We start from the raw sequence: 20,634 nt of genomic DNA on the forward strand, positions 1-20,634 counted from the left end.
GGGCTGCCCCTGGCTCCACCAAGATCCCTGAGGTCAGGAGACCTTTCTGGGGATCCTCCAGGCCTGGGGCTCAGGACACCAACAGAGGGACAATCTGCTGCAAGTTTGTCCACCCTGCTCCTGGCATTCCTCATCGGCCTGGCCCCAGAGCTGTGGGATCCTCCCTCCTGCATTCACTGGGGAGAGGTACCCCCCCACCCCCATCCCCTGCAGAGAGGGCTCCAGGGTGGAGATGTGTTCCTTTTCTCCACCTGCACCTACAGATGGGCCGCCGTGCCTGATTCACAAGGCGTTTCTAGCTCCCTGCTCTCGACACCTTTCAGCAGCCTCTTGAAATAGATAGGACAGTATTCATCACCGATTTCTCTCGCAATTTCTCCGATAAGAGAGCTGAGCTCACCCGGGAGAGTCACAGGACTGCATGTGGCACAACAGCAAGAACCCAGGCCTCAAGGGCATGGCCTTCCCCACAGATCCCGGCCTCCCTGCCTCCTGCCTCCTGCCCACTGATTGTTTCCCCTCAGTGGGAGGGTGACCCAGTGACCAGTGAACTATTCTTTGTTCTCAGGACACCTGCCCTCTCCTGGGGATGGAGGTCTCCCCAGACAGAAGTGAGGGGAGAACCCGAGGACCAGAGGACCGAGCCACCCCCAGGATGGCAGTTAGGACCCAACGCCCCTGTTCTTCCCTCGTGTCTGTGCTTTGCTTGGTTTTCCTCTAGTTTCCCAATAAAGGTTTCTTTTGAAAAGCTTGAACCTTGTCTCCCATGAGAGGAGAAGTGGGAGACCCTGAGCTGGTGGCCTGGGGAGGGGATTCAGCCAGCCCCCACCCTAGGAGTTTCAGGAGAAAAAGTCCAAAATGGCTGTGGGTCTGGGGACTCCCGGAGGCCGTGACCTCTCCCCGCCAGGTGGCCAGCTGCCCGCCCTGCAACCCTCACCCTTCCACCTTGCCCTGTGACTCTCACCCTGTGACCCTCACCCAGCAGCCCTCACCCTGCCACCCTCAATGACTTACACTTGGCGTCTTGGTGGGCCCAGGAGGAGCAAGAGGCAGAAGGAGGGCAGGATGGCCTTTCTCAGGCTTTAACATGTACTCGAATCACCTGAGATCTTATTAAATGGCAATTTCAATTTAGCAAGTCTGGGGTGGGATCTGCCCCTACCCCTGCCCCCACCCCAGACTTGCTAAATTGAAATTGCCCTTCAATAAGTGGCAGTGATCCTGTCTCCTTGATCACTCCCAAGTGAGGCCAGAGTGGCCATGAGCCAAGTCCCTTCATTGCCCACACCTGGCAGTGAGCGCTCTCTCCGCCTTGGCTCGGCACCTCTTCTCTGCCTCGTCCATCTGCATCTGCTGGCTCACTGTCCCCCTCGCCTGGGAGCTTCCAGAGGTGTGAACTGTATCCCAGGCAACTTGGGAATCCGCCCCCCCCCCCATACACACTACCTGGCTCATAAACATTCTGTGACTTGCCACAAGGAATCTCAGCCAGGGGAGCCCCAGACCCAAACACCAGAGCAAAGCCCAGGGGAGACACTTGGGGGCGCTCCTGGGCCTCTGCACCTGCAGTCGTTTTGGTTCCGGACTCTCTTGCTCCCCAAGGAAGCGGTGCCAGGGGGCTGGGAAGAAGTTTACAGGGAAAGGGAGTGACTGCAGTGGGAAAGACACTAAGGCGCAGAAGAGCCCAACAGAAGCCCTGGTTCTGGCCCCAGCATCCTGTGTGATTCCAGACAGGACTTCCTGGCGGCACCCTGTGATCTGGAGACACACCCACCTGGTTCTGCCTGTGCCAAGGTTCTGCCCACCCCACCCTCACCCACAGTGGCACCCTTGCCCCAGAGAAATACCCCCCTCTTCCCACCCGCCCACCCCTCGCCCCAGCGGGTGCCCAGAGCAGAAACGCTCTCCTCACATGAATGCAGTCTGGAAAGTTTGTCAAGATCAGGTTCTTTATTAATTTCTCTTTCTTCATTAAAAAAAGTGATCTTCAGTATAAAAAATAAATATTTTAAATATGACATTGAATAAATAAAAATAACCTGTCAGTATGAAACATTCCCACAGGGTACATTCATCAAAGAGGAATTTGTCCCCCAAGGCCAAGTCCTTTCCGGTAGAAAGGAGGGAGGCAAACACGGGAGGATGCAGCGGTGCGGATGGGAGGGATGCCCAGATACTGGGATGAGGGCGAGGGGCTGGCGGGGTGGGGGTCAAGGGAGGTGACTGGAAGTAAGAACATCTGTACCATCTGAAAGGAAATCAACTTCTCACTTGGTTCTGGCCTCTGGCCCCACACGCTATGTCCATCTGGAGAGCCAGTGAGGCAGAGTTGGACCAGTTCTGTCAGGGAAGATATCCCCAAGGAGGGACAAAGAGAGAGGGGAGGAGAACAAGGAGGAGGAGAGACAAATAAATAGTGGTGCTTTCTCATTTAGAAAGTTTTTAAATAAATAAGGTCCCCACTACTCCTCTTTCAATAAATTGCAAAATGATTGTCCTACCCCCTCCTCTGCTGCCGGCCTCTCCCTCCTCCACGGGCTGGGGTTGTGACCCAGGATGCAGGTGGGGGTCAAAACCAGCAGATGAAATAAAGGAGGAAGTGGACAGCTTCCTGCCCTGCAAAACTTTTTCCAAACAAGAGCTCCAGAATTCAGAGATGCTATGCAACGTGAGTACCCATCAGCCAGACTGGGTCCACACAGAGCACTGAGGATGGAGTGAGGAGCAGAGCCAGGGCTGGGGAGGCGAGGGCTGTGCTGGGCCTAGGGGAGGAGAAGTGCTTGGTCCCCAAGCCTCAGAAGCTGCCCAGGTGAGTAGGCCTGGCATGGGGGCAGGGGGTCCATGTCCATGGGGTGATGAGATGATGGGAGGCCGGCCAGCCCCAAGCCTTTCAAGCCGCATTCACTGAAAAAGCAGAGCGATGGAGATGCAGCAGGCTGAGATCCTGGACAAGGCTGAGTGTGCCCCACATTAAGACAGTGTCAGAAAACATGTCACCATCATGGTCTCCTCTGCCACCCGTCCCAAAATCGTCTTGCCAATGGGACAGACAGCTCCCACCTCCGGCCCAGGAGCCCAAGCCTCGGGCCCGGCCTGCTGCCTGCCCACCTGCCATCCGATGGGTAAAGTGCTTAGAGGAGACAGAGAGGTGCAAAGTGAGTGCAAAGTACCATAATCATGCTGGCTGAACTGCTAGGATCGCTGCCTGCTCAGGGTTTGAGAAGAAGCCAGAACCCTGCTCTTAGCAGCTGCCCCAGCTCTGGGCCCTCCTCCCCTGCTCCCAGACTAGAGGGCGTTTCTCCACTAGCCTGGCCCCAGCACAAAGGAAAGGATCGGGTTCCCTGCCTGGGAGCCCAGACATGGGTGGGAGTGTGGGGGGAGGTGGGGCAGGAGGGACCACAGCTTCCTGGTCCGCGGCCCAGGGCCTCCTCGTCCTCCCCTCCAGAGCAGTGGCCTCCTCCCTGCACTGCCCCAGCTTCCTGAGGTCCAGCCAGGCCCTCTTGCCCTCTGTGGGTGTTTGGGCCACCCGGGAAGGCGCATCCCTGCTGTGTGTGAGCATGCTGGGTGCTGGGTCAGGACTGTCGCAGGGCCCCCGGACGGCTAATCTAGAGGCAGCATGGGGACAAGGAAGCAGCAGCAGGGCAGGCCACAAGGGGTGACTTGCCCGCTGCTCCGGGGGTGCCACCTCCACCGTGAATGTTGCCTCTAACAGCACGATTCCAGGGGGCACCAGAGAACATGATGGAATGAGCCCCCTGGAGCCAAGCAACACAGTGGCCCTAGGAAAAGGCCCCTTGGCCTCTCCACAAACCGGCCCTGCCTGCCTTGCAGCCGGGATCCCGATAGCCCCAGAGCAAGTCACAGTTGAGTTAGGGGTTGGAGCCAGATCCCCAGCCCCCACCTGGACTGACCAGTTCTCTCAGCTCCTGACCCTTTTCTGAGCCTCACCCCTAAGGCTTATCCCACTGGTAACATCCTGCTTTGACTTCCAGACCAGGCCCTGGTAAGGCTGACCCCAGCTCCCATAGAAGGAGCCATCATATTATTTTTGTTGGAGAGGGAGCAGGAAAAGGAGAATTAACTTTGCTATTTAAAGCACCAATAAGTTAATATAAATAGGGCATCAAAATAAATAGACAATCATGCTGGGTCAGACACACTAGCACTGCTGGATGTCAGGCTTCCTGAGACCCCGACCTCAACTTCTGCTGTCTCCTTGCTCCAGTGACTACAGATGGCCTCTGGTGCCCCTCAAGTACCTGTATGTGACCTCACGGGGCCTCCATGGGCCTCAGATGTGAGCCACCATGCAGAACTACCTCATCCGCCCCTCCCTACAGACCCCTGCCCACAAGGAAGACTCTGGGTTCCCTCAGACCCTCCTCACTTGATTGCACAACCCGCCCGCCTCCACACACCCCACCTCCAGGTCCAGCCCCTGGCCATCCTGGACTGCAGGGAAGACTGCAGGCTCAAGGAAGGAGAACCCGCCAAGACTTTCAGGGCTTCTCTTCCTTCCCGGGCCTAAAGGTGGCCTCTCCGCCTCCCCAAGAGCCTGAAGGCCAGTGACCTCCTTCTGGAACTTTCCACCTGACAGTCCTAGGCCTGAACTCTCCAATCACGCCCAAGGTAAGGCAGCATCTCAAACCAAGCTCCCTTTCTACCCTTTCACTCACCATACTTGTAGGGGCCAAGGATCTTTCAGGATCCCAGCCCCTCTGCGCTGCCTGAGTTCCAACCAGACCTTTCAAAGTCTACCTAAGGGGCAGCAAAGGCACTGAAGGTGGTCCTTCTGCTGGGGGCTGGGACATGCCTCCAACTCCTGCTGTCTCACCCCATGGTCAGGGTCACTGCAGATGACTTGGGTGATGTGATCATGAAGACTCTGACTGAGGGAACAAGGTGGTGATGGTGGAGGGGGCAGCCCAACACCAATGCCTGGCTGCAGTCTCCCAGAACAAGGGATGCCTTCTCTAGTTGGTTCTGCCTCCGGGAGTTTGGGTTCTGCTTCATCACAGCCCACCCCTGAGGAGAGGAGACAGCTAAGAACTGCCCCCCTCCCTCCCGGGTCTGTCAGCAACCCCCACTTGGGTCTGGTGATGTTCTGGGCCCCGGCCACAGTTTGAGAGTCACCTAAGTCTAAGACCTCAGGTCGCGGGGTGCTAGGGGACCTTCCATCTAGAAGGCCCGGGCTAGCACAGAGATGACCTGCTTATACTTCCCCAGGAGCTGACAGCCCAGCTTCTTCTTCTGGAAGACGTCCTTGCCCGAGGTGTCGGGGCCGTAGGCCACATCCACATGGGCCACGTGGTACTTGTTGCACAGGCGGCAGAGCACATTGCTGAGGAGGCCTCGCATGCTGTCCGCCGTGGCGTTCAGCTTGGAGTGCAGGTTCACAGCACCAGGATTGAGGCTCCTTTGGTCCCGCGTGATGTTGCCCAGGGAGGCGCCAAGGTAGGCGATGATGCGGTACAGCTCCACCAGCCGGGCCTTCTCGGTGCCGTTGGCGTGGAAGGGCGGGAAGTTGGTCACGTTGGGGCCACACAGCTTGTCCAAGTTGTTGGGAAATGGCTCCCCCTGGGCTGTGTACTGAGGGGCAGAGGCACAGAGGGGAGGTGACATGGAGTCAGGGACAGGCGTTCCCGCGCTGCCTCCAAGCCTCTGGGTCAGGTCTTGGCCTCAGGTCCCCACTGCCCCCAAACTGGCACGATGACCCACTCAATTGCCCCAAGGCAGCTTGGGACCGTCCTGAGAACCAGAAGTAACTGTGGGTGTGAACGCACACCCGGGCCGTGCGGAGGATCAGCATCCTCCTCATCACCACCACCAGGACCCCATGCAGACAGAAAGCAAAACACTGTCTCACCTCCAACGCACGCACCACACACACTTGCCCTTTCACCCACCGCACTCATCCTCTTCCTGGGCAGCTCTGCACCTCAGACACCCACAGCCCACTGTCTCCCCTGACGACAGTACCTCCCCGTCCTCCTCACAGCCTCCTTCTCTGCCTCTCATGTGCCTCTTGCTCCAGGAGGTGGAGGAAGCCTGAGGCTCGAAGTGTCAGGCCTCCCCGCCTCCAGGCAGCTCTGCCAATATGTAACAGGGCCCCCGGGGAAAGTGACCGAGCCTTGGCCAGGGTGGGGAGTGGGGCGGAAGCTGTGGGACTCTGCACATGGTAGGACCGAGCCCCCTCCCTTCCCTTCCCTGACCAGCCCGCCAGCCCAGGTCCCACAGCAAACCCCAGCCCCTCCCTCCCTCCTTCCTTCCTCAGCACCCTGGGGTCGGGCAAGGGGGGTGAACTTACGTAGAGAATAAAGAGGGCGTTGGCACTGCTGTTGAGCTGCGCCAGCTGGTTCTTGATCTGGTTCATGAGGTTGCTGTGACATGGGTGACGTGTGGCACAGGTGGCATTGACAGGAGTGATGGAAAGGGGGCTCCCTGCCCCGTGTTTCCAGTGCAGAACCAGCAGCAGGGGCACAACTCCTGCAAACAGGCAAAAACGAGCCATGATTAGGGAGGTGAAAGGGTAGGCAAGGGGGCTCCCAGGATAGGATGCGCCTCGTCTCCTTTAGGGACACCAGTGTCCCCTCTCAGCCTCCAGCTCTCTCTTCCCCAGCCCTGACGATGTCACCACCTCTCCTCCTCTATCTCCCTCTCTCCAGATGGCTAACTCTCTACCTCTGGTAGCAAGGGGCAGGAAAGGAGCTATTTGTACCAGTAGGAAGCTGGGTCCAGGGTGACAACAACCATCCTGGCCTTTGGCTGGAGGGCACCACACCCCAAGCCCAGCAGGTCACAGAGAGAAGAGCTGACCCTATCTCCCCACCTCCCAGGATGGTCCAAATTCTTAAGTGTTACTTCATACCTGAGTCTCCGAGAGCGAGCTGGGACCATGGGGAAGGGGGGAGGGGGTTCTGCTCACCCTCATCTCCCAAGCCTAGCACATGATTTTGGCTCACTGGACCATTCGTCCCCTAATTCCATCTCCTTTGCCCATCTTCTCTGTGTTTCTCCTTCCCCCACTGTGGCCGCTCACTCCCCTATCTAGGACCCTCAACTCCACCCCAATTCTGCAATTCCCCTCTCCTTGACCAAATAATCCCTCAAAACTTCCTGTCCCCCAGCTCTGTGGGGATCCTGGCCTCCATGCCCTCTCACTCTTGCCTATTAGTCCTTGTACCAAGTGGAGCGTTTGGACCAGGAGAATCCTGGGGTCCCACAGGCCCCCAGAGCCTTCAGGAGGGGAAGGAAATGGTGCAACCAGGAAAGAAAAAAAGGGAAAAGGTCGCATGCTGCCAGGTGGGCGGGGGAGGAAGGAAAGTGAAAGGTGACAGGAGAGCTGGGAGCTGTCCCGGCCTGTCCAGGATCGCCCCTCCCCCTCCCTCAGGGCGCCTGCTTCCTACCCGCGCCCCAAAACCCTAGCTTTGCAGGTGACCCAGCAGCAAGGGCTGGGGTCAGCGGACCTGCGAGGCTGGATAACTGGTGAGGCTGGGCAAGGAGGAGGCATGCGTGGGGAAGCTGATTCCCCTGCTGCGCAGCTGAAGTTCACTTCTGGGTCCCCTGTGCCTCCCAGCATCCCCAGGCAGTGCTGAGGCCCCAGGATGGCTGGGGGGCCCCCCACACCCCGGGCTCACCTAGCACAGATCACAGCTTTCCAGGCACTAGCAGATGGAGGTGGCACCTGCTCCCGTCCCGGGCCGGAGTTTGCAAGCTGCTCAGCGGCCGGCGCCCCTCCCAGGGAGCAGCCCGGGACGCGGTTGGAAAAGAAAGCGGAAAGACAGAAAGAAAGAAAGAGGGAGGGTGAATCCCGGAGAAGGCAGAGCGGGAAAAGTAGTCGGGAGAGCGCAAGATCGTGGAGGAGGAGGAGGAGAAGGAGGAGGAGGAGGAAGGCTGCAGCACTCCCTCCCTGTCCCGCCAACTTGCGGGCCCCGGACGGGCTGGGCGCGCGGTGCGGGGACCATGTGCCTGCGCTCGCTCCCGGCCGCCACCCAGAGCCTCCGGCTGCCGGGCCGGCTGCGCGGGCGCCCCAAGTGTCCGTGTGTCTGCAGCGGGTGGGTGTCCCGCTCGCGATCGCCAAGTGCCCCACGTTGCCGCTGGGCCCGTAGCGGGGCGCGGAAGCCGGCGCGGGGCGGATGGATTTACCTGCCGCCAAGACCTTCATTATGGGCTGAACTCCAGAGGGCCTTGGAGGAGACCTTAGATGCCGGCAGTTTTCAGAGGTTCATGCTCAAATGGGGAATTTGCCTGATTTATATACTGGAGCCTGTGTTGTAAGACAGAGAGAGAAACAGCTATATTTAGCAGGGATCCCCGTCCAGGAAGTTGTTTGAGGTGCATCATAGGAAATTATGAATGGAAGAAAGTGAGAGTGAAGGGGGGGCAGTGAGGGGGGAGGGTGGGGAGAGCAGACTTTTTCCCTCTTCTAAGAATTTGATTGATAAAATTTATAATGAACTCTTCGACAAAACACCCTGCGGTTTTCCTGAGTGGCTTGCCCTGGGAGTTGTTTGAAGATGGGGGGTGGGGAGGAGGGTCCCCAGGCCGAGTCATCGGGGTCCCCGGACAGTGGGCGCCCCAGACAGCCCTGACTCACCTGGGTTTGGGGAGGTGGCTTGAAACTAGGCAAGCAGATGGAGGCTGACACCTGTGGCCCTCAGGTCAGGGGGTTTGGGGGACAGTGGGGAGGAGGCAGGCCAGGGCTGGGTTGAGAAGGAGGCTCCAGGAAGAGGGGTTGGGGCTTTAGACAGTGGTGTGGACTTTAGACAGTAATAAAGTGAAACCGAACGTGGGCCCTGGAAGCCACCGCAGAGGTGGCCTCCTCCAACCTGCCCGTTTCCACTGGGCCAAGTGGGGCTCCAAAGGGGACAGGTTGCCCAGGGTCCCATAAGGTCAGACCTCCTGAGTGCCAGCAGCAAGCCTGCATTGCTGACCACAGGTACCTATGGGGCTGAGGAGGGAGCTGGGAAGATGGGAGGTGATTCCGATCTCTAGGGAGAGCCTGGGGAGGAGCTTCTGGGAAGGTGTTATGTGACTGGCATTTTGCTTAGACTCTTTGCAACCCCAGCTCCCCCTTCGAGGGGGAGCATTTCCATTTCGAAGCAGAGACTTAGGGAAGCTTAACCAACTGGACCCAGGTTTGCTTCTCAGGATGCAGAAGGATGGCTAGAGAGAGCAGAAATGGCTTGAAAGGCTTTGGGGGTTCAGCCTCAGACAATGGTACTGGCCCCTAAAAGGGGCTTCTGGAATCTCTTAGGCAGGGTCACCAATTCTGGTGACTATCATGGCCAGGTGGATTCGAAAACAAGAAGGGGCAGGAAGGCATGGCGAGGACTAGGGCTGAATGAGCACAGCAACTCCTCCCCAGCAAAAAGCATTTAAAAAAAGGGGAGAGAGCGAGAGGTGAGGGAGTGCTGGTCCGACACCCATCTGGGGCCACGCTGTCCCACAAGCTGCCAGGGACTCCCCCTGTCCCAGGAGATGTCTCACTCCCCACCACAGCCCTCCCACCTGGCCCTGACCAGGGGAACAATGTGGGAGACTTTGGTTCTCCAAAGCCAGGGAGCCCCACAGCCTTTCCCTGGCCCCTCATGCCCTCTGCCCACCCCCTCAGCCATCCTCCATGCCCCCAGCTCCCGCCTCTTGCCACATCCCGGACCTGCCCAGCCACGAGAGCGTTTAGCGTTCGTCCCTCCCTCTTCATGCCAGGACGAGCCCTCCTGCCTGCTGCCGGCCCCCTCCCCCTTTACCCGCCCTGCCCTCTCCAGGCTGCTTCCTCCATGCTTTCCCAGCGGCTTCGGATGTTGGGGTGATAAAACTGCCCTTCCCAGCAGGCACTTCCCAGCAGGGAGGAGCCCACACTGGCTGTCTTTCCCCCTCCCTGCCCCTCCACACCTGGGTCTTGCCCTCCCATACACCTAGGAGGCCCACCCATCCCAGCCTGTCTCAGGCAGTTCCCCGGCCCAGGACAACCCAGATCACCTCCCTCTCACTTGGGACATCCCAATCCCCCACCTCCAGTCTTTCCTGCACAAGGCCCTGACCTCCCGGAGCCCTGAACTCTGGATCAGTCCCCAACCCATGCCCACATCTCTACATCTCTCCAACGGACCCTGTCATCTAACTCGGCCTGACTCTTCTGATGTGGACCCCAAATCCGTTTGACTAGGGCCCCACTGAGACCTCATCTAGGGATCCCCTTGTCCCCCTGCCCGAATGTCTCACTAGGTGCCCCGGTTCTCCTGGAGGCCACCACCCTGTCCCGCTGCCCTCCTGCCACGGCTCCTCCCCTGCATCCTCCCCAGTGGATTCCCAAGGCCTCGCACTGCCCTCTGGCTGCCTAGACCAACCCCCATCAGCCCTACAACACCCCCCCCCCCACAAATGCCATGTAATCTTAGCCCCACCCCACAGGAAACAGGAAGCGGGAGCAGAGTCCAGCAGACACCCCCGCCTGTCTGGCCCCCTCCCCTGCCTCAGTTTCCCCTCTCATGGTACCTGACTTGGTCCGTGCTCCCCAAGTGGTCTGGGACCCTCGGCACCCCAGGCCCAGCCTCCCTCTCCTGTCCATGTCCAGGCACCACCCGTTCTGGGCCTCTTAGGGGAAGGCCGAGCAGGGTCTCAGAGCCGCGGGCCCGTGAGCCGCCTGCAACGTGGCCTCGGTCCCCTGGAATGGGCTGCCCAGGCCGCGCTCCAGGCCAGCTTTGGTCTCCTGGAGTTTGTTTTCTTCCCTCCCTCTCTACTCTGCTGTGTGTGTGTGTGTTTTCCCTAGCTTCCTCACGGAAGGCATCCTCCCTTCTTGGCTGCCTGCTCCCGGGGTCGTGACCCCAGGCCCCACCCTGGAGTGGCAGCCCCAGCCCGGCCCCTTCCAGCTGTGACTTCATCTCCAGCCTGTCCTGCTCCTGCACACTGGGCCTGCTGGGGATTTGACAGGCCTCAGAGCAAGGGGGGACAGTCAGGACCCATAGGGGCCCCCTCAGCCTGGACAGGGGGCTGTCAGGCCAGGGCTGGGGTTGCTCCTCCAGGTGGCTGTGCCATCCATCTGCTCATCTCCCCATCTCCCCTCTCCGGGAAACAAGTCCAGGGCAGCTGGGGGCCTTCCCAGGGCCCCTCAGGTCTCTCTCTCTGACTGACTCACTCTGGTGCTTGGGTCCATCCAGCCTCCTTTTCTGCTGATTCTCTCTCGCTCACCATCCACAAGCCTCTCTCAGAATGTCACAGCGTTTTATTTTTCAGATGGGGAAACTGAGGCTCAGAGAGGTGAAGTCACTTGCCCAGGGCCGCACAGAGAATTGACACTAGAGTGGGGTCTGGACCCCTGGCCTCTGGCTCAAAGGCCCCAGTGATGCCAGCGGTCCCTCACACTGCCAGGGTGGTGGCAGAGGATGGCAAGCTGCACTCAGGCCTCTTCTTCCAGGAAGCCTCCCCTGCCTCCCACAGCCCAGCCTGGCTGAGTCTGCCTAGTCTTGCCTGCTCTCCTTTCAAGTGGGAACAAGTCTCATTCCTCGCTCTTTGAGGCCTTGGATGGGGTCTGATCCTCATTTGTACTCTTGACAGCACCTGGCTCAGGGTTACATCAGAGCAGATGCTAAGTGTTTTTTAAAAGCATTTTCATTTCCAAAAGCCATCTGTGCCAAATCTCTCGTGGGAAGGTTTGAAGTCTGCCTGTTGGAAGCATGGACTTCAGCCTCAGTCAGAGCTGGGTTAGAGGTTTGGCTCTGCCAGCAGGTGACTTTGAGAAAGTGACCACATCCTGGCCTCAGTTTTCTCATCTATGTTATGGGGATAATGGCACCTACACTGTGGGTTTGCCCAGACCCGGCACAGTTCTGAGCATCCTGTAAGCCCTCTACCCATCAGCACTGATCCTCCTAAATACCTGCCTGTAAAGCAGGGATTCTTATCTCCATTTTACAGATGAGGAAACTTGGGCGCACTCCAGGGCTGAAGGGAGAACAGTGGGCAGGAGGGGGACCTGGTCACTCTCTCCTGATGGATAATGGAGGCAAAACACTCTTGAACCTCCAGCTGCAGGGGTGCCCCAAGAAGATCCGACAGACTGGGGGGCTGTGGGCTCTCTCTTCCTATGTCCCATCCTGGCCCCCGACCATCCCCACCCCAGGCCTGAGCTGAAGACAGCAACTGACCCGGGCTCACCGCCCCCAGGAGCTGATTCACCCCCAGGCCCCATCTGAGAAGGAAGGAGACAGAGCTCAGCTCAGAGGGGCTTGAATCACCAGCCGCCCCCTGCGGAGCCCAGGGGGGTGGTTGTGGGGGCGGGGGACAGCCCCCTGCTTGTCTGTCTGTCTCTTTCCTGGGCCCCAGGGCACTCAGAGGAGAGGGCAACGTGGCAGTGGCCATTGGCAGGGGGTGGCAGGGAGGTACCCTCGCAGCCAGGCATCCTGTGTGGGCAGCCAGCAGCAGTTACTCACCAGGTAAGCAGCTCTCTGGGCATCGGGGAATTCCCCAAGACCAGTGACCCAGAAACTGAGTGCTCCGGACAACCCCCGCCGCCCCAGCCAGCCCCCTCCCTCCCCATCCCTCTTCCCTGTGCCCGGTAAGGCCTCAAGTCTCGGAAAACCCAACCAGCAGCTGCTCTCAGCCCAGGCGCAACACTCCCACCTGGGAAATGAGCACAGGGGAGTCAGCTGAGCCTGGGGGAGGAATTGGGGGCTGGCAGGTGTGGCCCAGGCCCAGCCAGAGGAGACAGAAGCTCAGGAATTCCTGGCACAGCCCTGGCAGTGGGGTGTCCTGTCCAAAAAAGCAAAGGCACCTCATTATTCAGCACTCGAGAAAGGAGGGTGTAACGACACCTGCAGGGCCACCCACTTCCACCATCCATTTGCTCTCATGTACTTTCCTGTGGCCCCTGGCTCAGCTCTGCCAGGCACCTTTGGGCCCTTCGGGCTAGGGTGGTGGTAGTACCCGTGAGTAAGCATGTGGCTTCGAGCCAGGCAAACCTGGGTTTGAATCCTGCCCATAGCACTTAACAGACTGGTGACCTGGGGCAACTGCTTCTTATCTCTGAGCCTCAATTCCTCTCCCCCCACCCCCGCCGAGAGTGGCAGTGCCATCATGCCAGGCTCACAGCGCCATCCTGAGGATGTTTAGCTGGAAACACAAAGTGCCTGCCACATGGCAACCATTCTAACCAGAGCTCAGGATGGGCCACAGGAGATGCTCAAACACAGCCTGAGTCAGGGGCTTGGGTGGGGCCTGGGTCCCGGGGTCAGTGCAGCATCTGGGGTCTGAGGCTTAGGCCAAGGAAGGCTCCTGGTCCTCTCTGTACACGGAGCATGGAATGGGTCCTAGAGGAACAGGTAGCGTCTCAGAGCCTCAGCAGGAGAATAAAGCAATACTTCCCCACCTCAGGACTAAGCACTCCTTCCCCTCCAGCTGTCTTTGGGCTCTTGAGGTCCAGGCTCTGGGCATGCAGTCTGCCCTTCTCACCCTCATCCCATCAAATCTCTGTCAGGGATCAACATACCCTCAGAGCCTCTGGCCTCCTGCCAACTGCCCCCAGCATCACCCTGACATTTCCCAACTTGTTCTGCGTCAGGAATCACCCCCCTGGAGGTGAATCAGAGTGACTGCATTTTTTTCTTGAATTCTGATAGAAACTACAAGGGAAGGAGCAGCCCACAGAGCTCTGATCATTGGCAGTGTCAAAGGCTTGCCTCCAAGGCCTGTGCCAAGTTTCAAGGGGCCTGATTCCACTCCAGGCTCTGTCCTCTGTGCCCCTTCCTTTTTTTTTTTTTTTTTTTTTTTTTTTGTCTTTTTGCCTTTTCTAGGGCCGCTCCTGCAGCATATGGAGGTTCCCAGGCTAGGGATCTAATTGGAGCTGTAACTGCCAGCCTACGCCACAGCCACAGCAACAAGGGATCTGAGCCGCCTCTGCGACCTACAACACAGCTCATGGCAATGCTGGATCCTTAACCCACTGAGCAAGGCCAGGGATTGAACCCGCAACCTCATGCATCAGGTTAACCACTGAGGATTCGTTAACCACTGAGCCACAACGGGAACTCCTGTGCCCCCCTTCTTTAAAATGGGCTTTATCTCCTTCCTGATCATTCATGCATCAGCCCTTAACGGCTGAGGCACATTAGCCTCTGCAAGCATTTGACCTCCCCCAGGATCTCCACGAATCTCAAACTGGCTTGAAACCACGGTTGTGCCTCTCTGCCTCTTCGTGGATCATGGATTCAATTTAGAGGCTTGCCCACCAGTACGTTCAAAAGAAAATGGAATAGCAAAATCTCTGGGCATTGCCCAGGGCGCAGGCAAGCACTGCTCTGGGAAACTTTTTATTTCTGTTGTCCGTGTGTGTCAGCGTGTGCCTCACCCTCAGCTGCGAGATGCGATGCGTTTCTAACTATGGGTCAAGGTAAAAAAACATTTGTAAGTGCTGGTATCGATGATGAAAGCCAGGCCCTGAGGGGCTGAGGAGTCACTTGCCCGCAGTCACTCACCAGCTGGGAGCATGGACTCTGCCGCCATCCCCTGCAGCCCAGGAGTGGCAGGAGGTGCTGCGGGCAGGGCGGGGCCAGACGGGCACTCACGATAGGGGGCGGAGGCCTGGCATCACCGGTACCAGGACAAAGGCCCTCCCAGGGCCCGGCTTCTCACCATCCACTCCCTTCCGCAGCCTCAGACCCCCGGGGCTCCCTGCCTGGCCCTGCCCTGCCTGGGTGGGGCCCGGAATAGTCACAGGCCTTTCCTCGCTCTGCCACCTTCATCCTCACTGCAGGTGGCAGCAGAGGGACGTGGCCACAGTCCTCGCCCCAGGGGAGCCCGCGGCCCAGAGGCTGTGCCTGGGAGCGCCCTCCGGGCTCCCCATACATCTGTCTCTCTGGGTCTGAGAGGGCATTTGTGTGTGTGTGTGTGTGTGTGTGTGTGTCTGCAGGCATGTGTTGGTCTGTGTGTGTAGTTGAGAGATGGGATGTGCACACATCTGGCTTTGTGAGCCCCTGTATGGTTGTGTGAATGTGTGTTGACCACGTGTGTGGATCTTTTACGAGCGTGTGTGAGTCTGTGCAAGGCAGGGGGCCTCTGGACAGGAGTGGGGAGGCGTGACCCTGTACATGTGTGTGCGCGCGCGCGTGTGTGTGTGCATGCGTGTGCCGTGTGTCTCCAACAATCCCCGCTCCTCTCCTTCCAGCCCCCGCCCCTGGGAACCGTGTGGCAGCCTCACGTCACAGGGGCCACCAGCAGCTGGTTTCCTCCCTACCCCGCCCCAGCGCCGCCCCCCTGCCCTGGCCACCCTGACTCTTGGCTCAGGGACAAAGCTGATGTCAGAGCTGAGCTGACAGCTTCCTTCTCCCACTGGATTTTCCAAAAGAGAGAGACCACAGCTCAGCTCCTATTAAATAATCGCGGGGTGGGGGTGGGGAGGATGTTTCACTCAATGATTTCCTGAACTCAGAGGCAATAAACAGAACAGGAAGCAGCACCACGGACCCACTCAGCCTGAAACGGGCCGGCCCTGAGGTGGGGCCCGGCCTCCCCTCCTCCCTGGCCAAGCTCACTGGGGCCACGCTGACCCGAACCCAGAGATGATGTCAGGGAAGCAGCAGGGCCGGCTCCCTGAACTGGCCGTCTGCGTCCCCAGGGACCAAGGAAACCTTCTGAGGATGGTGGGTGGGAGGTGATGTGAGCCTCAGGCCTGGTGATAAGATGGAAAGAGTAGAGTAGCCTGCTTCCAATGGGCGGGGAGGATGGGGGGTGGTGAGGCCCCGGGTGAGGTTGGCCTCCTCCTATTCCTGGGAAGAGGAGAAAAGATGAGCTCCCTGAAGTCAGAGAGGGATGGGACCCAGTAGTGGAGCAGCTCGAGGGTGCCCCCTGCACCCTCCCGGCAACCCGGGCATGATACTTGTCCCCCACCAGCCCTGCACTTGGGCCACTCCAGCCCTGCTCCCTCCACCTTCTGGGACACATGGCTGGCCTGCCACAGACCCCAAAGGCCTTCACAAGCTTCTCTCCAACCCACATCCCCCAAAGCAAGCCAGTACAAATGGCTCACAAGAGCCTCCCATTCTCCCCAGACCTAACCCCCATCCCCACAGGACACGTTTTAATCCTGGTTTTACAGACATAGGAATTGAGGCTCAGAAAGTTGAGCAACTTGCCTGGGGTCACACAGGATGTGATGGAGCCAGCTCTCTACCCCACAGCCCCACAGCCTCCCTCATACAGGAGCCACAGGCCAAGTGTGGTCCAGGGCTCACTGGCAGCAGGGGCCTGGATCGGGGGGTCCCCAGGATGAGTTGCCCCGGGGGAGCCCCTCCTTCTGCCTGTGCTGGCCACTCAGCTGCTTATCAGCCACAGGACTCCATGACACAATCCCGCTCTGATCTCCTGCCCAGCGGGCCTCCTCCACCCCCGCCCCACCCCTGGACCCCGTTTCCGCTTCCTCCTGTTCTGGGTAGGACCACGCCTGCCCCAGGATCACAGCAAGCTGTTGAGAGAGCCAGAATCCCTGCAAGCCCCTCAGTGGCAGGATCACCCCCGAGTTCACTCTGCCAAAGAGGGAGGAGAGTTCCCTGTAATTGCCCACTTTTGGGCCCCCATCCAAGAGCCCACCTCTCTCACGAAGCCATGTCAGCCTGGGGAACTTAAAGACCACCCTGGCCTCTGCTGCCTCAGTGGCCCCACTTATAAATGGGGGCAGGGTTGGGGTCTCTGTAATCAGCCAGGCCTCAAGTGCAGTCCTAGCTCTGCCACTTACAACCTCAGCCAGGTGAACTCATGGCTCAGACCCCAGTTCCTAGAGTATAAAATGGGACACAACACATCACCCTCTAGAAATCTGAGGGCAGGCAGTGAAGACATGCCAGAGTTACTGATATTATTATTCTCTTGGCTGTTAAAACATCACAGATGGGGCCCAGAGAGGAGAAGAAGGGACTTTTCCAAGGCCACACAGCAAATAAGCAGCACATCCCAACAGCATGTGGGCTGCCTGCCTCCCTAAGGCTTCCAGTCAAGGAGGTGGGAACCCTGGGTTAGTCCTGATTAGCTCTAAGGATTCCAGAAAGAAGCATTTAGAAGTCTCAGTTTCCCCAGCTGTAAAACCAGCCTGGGGAAAGCCATCAGTCTCAAAGAATCTAGAAGAGACTCTTTGAGGCATGGAGTATGGGGTGGGGTGGTGGAATATTGAGAAAGCCTCCCAGGAGCCCTGGAAAGCTGGGCCCGGCAGGGGTGAGGGCCAGGTCCAGGGCTCACTGCCCAGCAGTCTCCAACACTCAGCCACTTAGCTCAACTCTAAGCTGTGGGCTGCAGCGCCCCCCACTGCCCAGTGGGCAGCAGACACCACGGCCCAGGCAACGTCTGCCCCAGGCCCACCAGACTGGATCAGAGCCTCCCTTACAGCTAGGCAGGGCCAGATTTGGGGATTGAGGAAGTGGGCGGAGATGCCTAGAGCTCAAAAGGGAGGGGAGGCAGAGACCCGCAGCCGGGTCAGTGGAAAGAGGCACCTGAGGGGTCCTTGGAGGGGCCTCAGACCTGCTGAGCACAGAGGGGCGGGGGCGGGGGTGGGGGGGAGAGCATGCTGAGGACTGGCCAAAAGGGGGCGCCAAGGCCCTCACAGAGTGGCCTGTGGTGGGGTCTGCTGTGCCTCCATTCAGCTGGAGCTCTGAGAGGAGGGGGAGGAGGGAAGAACACTGGGGCCCCTTCTCACCCACCTCAGGCCCCAGGACCACCTACTACCCACACAAGCCAGGTCCTGAGGACTGTGTCCCCGCCCTCTCAGAAGCCTCTCCCCAGTCCTTGGGAGCTGCTGAGGGCAAAATTGGGGTTCAGCCTCTTGTCAGGTTATTTATGCCAAGGTGCCCACCCCACCCCCTACCCTGCCCCATCTGGAGGCACACTCTGTACTTATATTTCTCCTTTCTCCCTACATGGCCCTGGGAACTGGTGCCTCTACCATTAAGCCCATCTTACAGAGCAAGCAAAGCACAGAGAGGTGAAGTCCTCTCTGGGTCAAGGTCAAAAGCATAGGGGCCATGACCTTGACCGACCACACACCCCAGAGCCTCCCATGATGAACTTCACTCTAGCAAAGACTCCCTCTCTTCTCCCCAAAGCAGAGGCAAGCAGGGGCCACCCTCTGACCCACCACAGTCACTTCTAGGGACAGGGACCCTCTGCCTGCCAGATCTCCAATCGAGGGAAAGCTAAGCTGCCATGGGCTCAGAACCCTGTCCCACTCTGGGGAAAAGAGAACTTGAAGGTCCCTTGGGAAGCCAGGAACTAAGACCCCAAGAGGGGTGACCCCTTGGGGATGACACAAAGCCAGGACTCCAGCATCCCCATCCAGTGCGGTCTCCTCTGCCCCTTAACGCTTCCGTGATATTTACCCCCTCAGGTGTCCACATGACACTTTCACATCCACTCTGAGCTCTACCTCCACAGCCTCAGAGAGACATGCAGGGCACATCTTAAACATGCCCGTTACTCAGATGGGGAGACTGAGGACTGGAGACTAGGCTGGGCCACCAGGTGTCTCCAGACACATGAGGGAAGGGGTGATGTCTGCCTGTGCTGAAGATATATTCGGGGAAGCCTACCGTGGTCTGCGCCGCCCAGGACCCTCCGGCGTCTGGCAGGTGCTGCCGGGTCTTCAGCAGGACACCATCGATGTTGGGCCAGGCCCCTCTGCTTCCCTCTCCTGCTGGTCTTCTCTGGAGCCGGCTCCTCACCCCGCCCCCGACTTGACTTCCCGTCCAGGGTCGGGTGGCTCTGAGGCTCCCCCCACTTCCACCCCACCCCCCGGCTGAAGAGCTGGGGGGCAACAGGAGCAGGAAGCCCAGATTCCTGGCCAGATTGAACCTGATACAGGTGGGGCAGGGTCTTCGGGCTGGCCCAGGGGAAAATAGGGCTAGGGGTGGGGAGGGGGCGTCCTGTGCCCAGCGCCCCTGCCCTGTGCTGCGTGGCAAGGCTGCTGGGGCCTGACTCACGGCTGACTGGGCCGCGCCCAGCCCGCCTGGGTGACCCAGGCCAGCATAAGGCGATGACTGGGCAGCCCTCCGCATGACCGGCCGGGGTCGGCCTTAGGTGTTTTGACTCAGAACTGCCACAGGCCGTGTGCAGAAGAGCCATGTCTCCTTGTCCCCGTCCTCAGAGGAGTCACTCTGCTGCAGCCACCTGCCTGGACACAGTACCCCCCAAGCCACCACTCCCGGCCCTGTCACCCACCTCAGAACCCTGGAGCCACCTGGCCCATCTGGTCTGCCCTCCTCCACAGGATCCAGGGCCCCAACTGCCCAACCCCCTCCCTCGGAGAACTTCGCCCCTCCCCAGCCAGGCCCAGCCCTCCTCGGGGAGGACGCCCCAGGAAGCAGGGAATGGGGCTGGCCAAGCCCAGAGCCTCTCCACTCTGACCGTGGACTGTGACCCTTTCCTCAGCGTGGAAAAGGGTTTCTGTGGGCATTCCAGGTCCCAGGCCTGGCCTGGAGGGTGGGGGAGGTAGGGGGACAGAGACAAAGAGAGAAGCGCTGTGAAGAACCCCAACAAGGAAAAAAAGAAAACGAGGGAGAGACAACAAAGAGAAGGCTGCTGACGCACCTGCTCTGGGACAGCTTATAACAGCGCTGACCGGCCCTGTGCGACGTCATATGGTCTCCCAGGAAATCTGTTCCGGCCTGGGAGGCGGGCCGAGTTAGTCTATTATGCAGATGGGGAAGCTGAGGCTCAGCCCTGATGTTACAGACCCCAGGGCTGGGGTTTGAACTCTCAAGTACTTTCCCATCTCTTGAGAGGGGACAAATCACAGAAGAACTGATGCGCAGTGAAGGCCCTAAGGCCACAGAGGCTGGAGAACCAGACCTGCCACTTGCAAGCTGGGAGCTTGTTCTCTGGACAGACAATAAATGCTAGGCCCCCTCCAGGCCCCCCATCCCAGGGAACTTTCTAGCCATGTGTGGTCTGTGCAGGGTTGACTGAGGGGCTGTGACGGCCACACAGAAAAACTGGGAAAAGAAAAGAAAACCCAACTTCCAGTCCATTCCAGCAGTAGGGTCGTATGCGGACTCATCTCCCTGACCCTGTACCAGCTCACTCGTGGCCTGTGGCCACTTTGTCCCTTTACATGAGCCATTGGGGGAAGCATACGCTGTTTGCAGGCTCACAGGGCATCGTTACTCCAGGAAAAATGTGCCCTGTGGGAGATTAGCTCCCACTGTGGCATAAAAGCATTAGAGCCCCTTCCCCTCTACCTGTCAGTGGGCCATCAGGGAACCCAGATCTCACAGCAATTGTCACTTTAGGGGACAGGGGTGATCTGAGAGGGCTTGTTCTAACTCCAGGTATAGACTCCAGATGTGACCCCCTGCAAGCCACCCTCAGCCCCAGGGAAGCCCCACCAGCCACTCTGGATGGGGAGTCAAGGAGGAGGGCTGGGAGCGGGGAGGGCAGGCATCAGGAGGGCAGGATGCCTGGATGTATTGGGGGCCAGCTGAGCACATAGCAGATGCAGAGATGAACTGGCTTGGCCTGAGAGCAGGGTCCTGGCCGGCTGTGATGAGGAGTTTGGAATTGATGCCACATGCAATAGGACAGGAAGGAGTCATGCAAGGTTTGTGAGCAGGAGAAGACCTGACAGTGAGATTTTAGATGTGTCCAGGGAGCCAGGACCCA

General features: G+C 58.9%; 1 protein-coding gene across 7 annotated transcripts; it reads right to left on the reverse strand.

Moving 5' to 3' along the window:
• Positions 1-1,931: 1,931 nt before the first annotated feature.
• LIF (LIF interleukin 6 family cytokine) lies at positions 1,932-19,632 on the reverse strand. Of its 7 annotated transcripts, XM_084993177.1 has the most exons (5): positions 19,564-19,608; positions 18,567-19,448; positions 8,146-8,266; positions 6,308-6,486; positions 1,932-5,589 (listed from the first exon to the last, which is right to left on the reverse strand). In XM_084993177.1, exons 3-5 carry the CDS (start codon positions 8,162-8,164, stop codon positions 5,179-5,181), a joined length of 609 nt encoding a protein of 202 aa, XP_084849303.1. In that variant the 5' UTR covers positions 8,165-8,266; positions 18,567-19,448; positions 19,564-19,608; the 3' UTR covers positions 1,932-5,178. The 7 variants fall into 7 exon arrangements, with proteins under 7 accessions (XP_084849303.1, XP_005670842.1, XP_084849304.1 ...); XM_005670785.4 differs by having other exon boundaries at positions 18,567-19,632; XM_084993178.1 differs by having other exon boundaries at positions 7,638-8,266; positions 18,567-19,613.
• Positions 19,633-20,634: the final 1,002 nt, after the last annotated feature.

This window comes from Sus scrofa, chromosome 14 (assembly GCF_054392235.1).
Source record: "Sus scrofa isolate SSC_HxYL_T2T_F1_AM1 chromosome 14, Sscrofa_HxYL_maternal_Yorkshire_Landrace_v2.0, whole genome shotgun sequence".
Classification (NCBI taxonomy): domain Eukaryota; kingdom Metazoa; phylum Chordata; class Mammalia; order Artiodactyla; family Suidae; genus Sus; species Sus scrofa.